This window comes from Amblyomma maculatum, chromosome 10 (assembly GCF_055883805.1).
Source record: "Amblyomma maculatum isolate TAMU_Amacu chromosome 10, ASM5588380v1, whole genome shotgun sequence".
Lineage (NCBI taxonomy): Eukaryota > Metazoa > Arthropoda > Arachnida > Ixodida > Ixodidae > Amblyomma > Amblyomma maculatum.
Window position 1 is genome coordinate 52,865,353 of NC_139353.1, and position 3,114 is coordinate 52,868,466.

At 46.7% G+C, this 3,114-nt stretch overlaps 1 protein-coding gene across 1 annotated transcript; it reads right to left on the minus strand.

Moving 5' to 3' along the window:
* Nucleotides 1–2,034: 2,034 nt before the first annotated feature.
* On the minus strand, nucleotides 2,035–2,676 carry LOC146176414 (uncharacterized). Its single transcript, XM_084581298.1, has one exon. The coding sequence runs from the start codon at nucleotides 2,674–2,676 to the stop codon at nucleotides 2,035–2,037; it is 642 nt and encodes a 213-aa protein (XP_084437424.1).
* Nucleotides 2,677–3,114: the final 438 nt, after the last annotated feature.

Consider the following 3,114-nt stretch of genomic DNA (forward strand, 5'->3'; position numbering starts at 1 on the left):
ATGTGTCCTGCATTTGCGGCGGCTCTGATTGGCCGAGGCGGGATGACGTCATAGAGGTATCGACCAATCACAGAGCACCACCACAGTATGCGCGCCTTATATGACCATATGTCTATCAATAATCAACTACTAATTAAGGAAGTAATTAAATAATGAATGATTAGTAAAATGAGTAATTCAATAACTATAATTTAACTATTATTTACAAAAAATATGTTAATAATTATTTACCCACTTAATAACTAATTAATTAACCATTGCCTAATATTGATAATTAATTACTCATTAGTGCCAGTTGCGTAGCAGAGGGCGGCACTCGGGCTTTCGCCTTTCACTCGTTTAGTCACTAAAGTCTCTCGTAATTTTGTTTTTTATTTTCCAGGAAAACCTCCTAAATCTCGCAGCGTGTTAAAGCTTCCTGCATTCTTCCGCTTCTCGACATCCGATGGCCTGCTGTGAAAGACGCACGAACGAGACAAAGAACATTTATTTCGCAAAGGCACTTTTATTGCGAGTTGAGTTGCATCGCGGATGGGTACAGGTAGAACGTGTGGCGTGTGCCCGCACTGCCGCAGAACGACGCAGAAATGGTGCATGCAACTCAGAACATAACAACGCTATCACCTCTGGACTAGAACAATACTCGTCTATTTACAAAGGCGAGAATTTGTTAATTCCTGCAGTTCTTTCATAATAGCGGCTTTGTGACTGCCGCGTAGATTTCGTGTTATAACATTCATCTGCTCCATTTACAAGTGTAAGAATATGAGCCATTATAGACTGCGGACTTCTCAAAACTATTCTTCCATTATGAGGTCTTCAAACGCTTTCCAGTGAGGTGAATGCAGATTTTAAAGTGAGATTCTGTGCTCCGCGCACTTTGTTGATGCATAATTAAAAAGGCCGCGCCAGCGCGAACACCGTACAGTTATAGCTCTTGTTAAGTGTACTTTTTTTTTTTATGAATGAGCGTTGTGTAGAGACATCCTGCATGAAAGTTTCGATATAACAGGCAATTCGATTAAATGGGAATGATGCGAGTAAAGTGGGCATTCCTTACGGCAGCCAAAAGTTTCGAAATCAATCCTCTTTGCAATGCATATTTGTTTTGCAACGAACAGTAAATATAGGGCGTCGAAAACGTTAAGATGCTAAACATTAGTTTTTAAATAAAATGGAAAACTAACATTTTTCCACGCTCTTTTTGAAGCAGGGGACCGGGGACGTGCACTGCATATTACTCTCCGTGAAGTACATATGTATATATTACAATGAAAGTGAGAAATATGTCTTGTAACGCGGTGGGCTTATTAGCGGTGGGCTTATTCGCGTAGCGCTCAGGGCAACGACAGCTGTCCGATACCTGCGGATGCAATATTAGCAATAGAAAAAGAAAACACTGTAAAGACAAGGGAAAACGCTTGCTGTCTAAGAAGATATATCACGGTTCCGTGCAGGTGTCGAATTCGTTTACAAGTGTAAAAGTCCTTCCAGTGCGCAGTTTTAGAAGTTCTGTTAAGAATCCAGTCCTGTCAATCAATCGATCCGGTTCAATTTTTTTTTTCTTAGCTACAAGGCGGTATACCTCGGGTTGAGTGTTTTGCATTTTGGCCATGGCGCCACAAATACTGTGCTCCTATACTTCTCCGAAATGTTCATGCCACAAACACTTGCACAAAAATGTGGGAACAACAACGGTAACAATAAAATCGCAATCCGTGCTTGTCCATTTCGAGCTTGTTTCACGTCGAGGGATGACGTCAGAGGTACGCTGAAGTTTTTGGTTTGGCACTGATACACCTTTGGAATGTATAATCTCCTGAGAAAGCATGTCAGATGGGTCCAGGCGACGTAACGAAACGCCGTATTGTCCGTGGCTCCCCTTCGGACATCGAGGTTGCGATGCACAGTGCACATATAAAAGAAGAATCATCGACAAAATAACTGCCTTCCCATCACACGCACACACGGGCATGAACGGCTTCCATCTACACTGTTCTCACCACAACTCATCCAGGACCGACACCATCGCAGTTAAGGCGACGAGTCCACAGCCAAGCATCGACATCTGTGCACCCGCTTAAACGGCCTGGTCCGCAGCGGAGGCTTCTGACCGGGACACACAAACGTGACTTGTACGGTCCGGAACTTAGTCGGTTTGCAAGCAGCGCACGAGACAAAGGCGGCGGCACCACCGCGACCAATGCCAACCACACTGAGCGCCGTGCTGTTCCTACCGCCCGATGATGCACCAGCGATGGCCACTGTAGAACCGTGCGGCACATAGAAAGACTTGCACTGGCCGAAGCAGTAACGGTTGCGCACCAAGGCAGGGTGGCAGCCTGGTTCCCATACACGCTGCATGAGAGGAGCTGTTTGGCACCAGTCCCTGAGCGGCTGCTGCTGCTGCTGGTCCTCGCCCTGCTGCTTGTGCTGGCGGCGGTGATGGCTTCTCGGGCGAAAGCTGCCGCGTACCAGGACGGCCTGACCCAGGACCAGTCCTGGACCTCCGTCGGACCTCAGCACACGCTCGACGGGAGACCCGTTGCCTAACGAGTGCGGTCTGCCGCCGCTGCGCCTCTTGTGCGTAGGCGACGACGACGTGTGGCGCGGAGCCGATGACGTCAGCAGCGGCATGATGGCGACGAGGAGCAGGAGACCTTTGAAGACATGCATGTTCCCGGCGGACAGTGTCTTTGCCAGCCGATTACCTGCGAAGAAGGATATATATGTTTGGACGTTTCATGGACGTGTGCACGTAAACCATCAAGATCGGATTCTATAGAACAGAAACAGTCAGGTTGCTTCGATCATCAAAGCAGCACAATGAGACTCGACTATTTTCTGACTTGAACTTTGTGTGGATGAAGAGTGGCGACCTCGCGGCAAATTTCCCCATGCAAATCTGAGGAGTGGTGATTTACGCCGCAAACTATGACTCCATTGCTGCTCATTTTCAGTTAAAGCTTAAGATTTCAGGATAAAAGAATTTGGAACGCTATACTAATTCTACATTTTCCTACCAAGTAAAAAATTCTCTTTTTTCGCCCCTTCCCCAGTGCAGAGTAACAGGCCAGATTTTAATCATTCCGGCCAACCTCTCTGTCTTGCCTT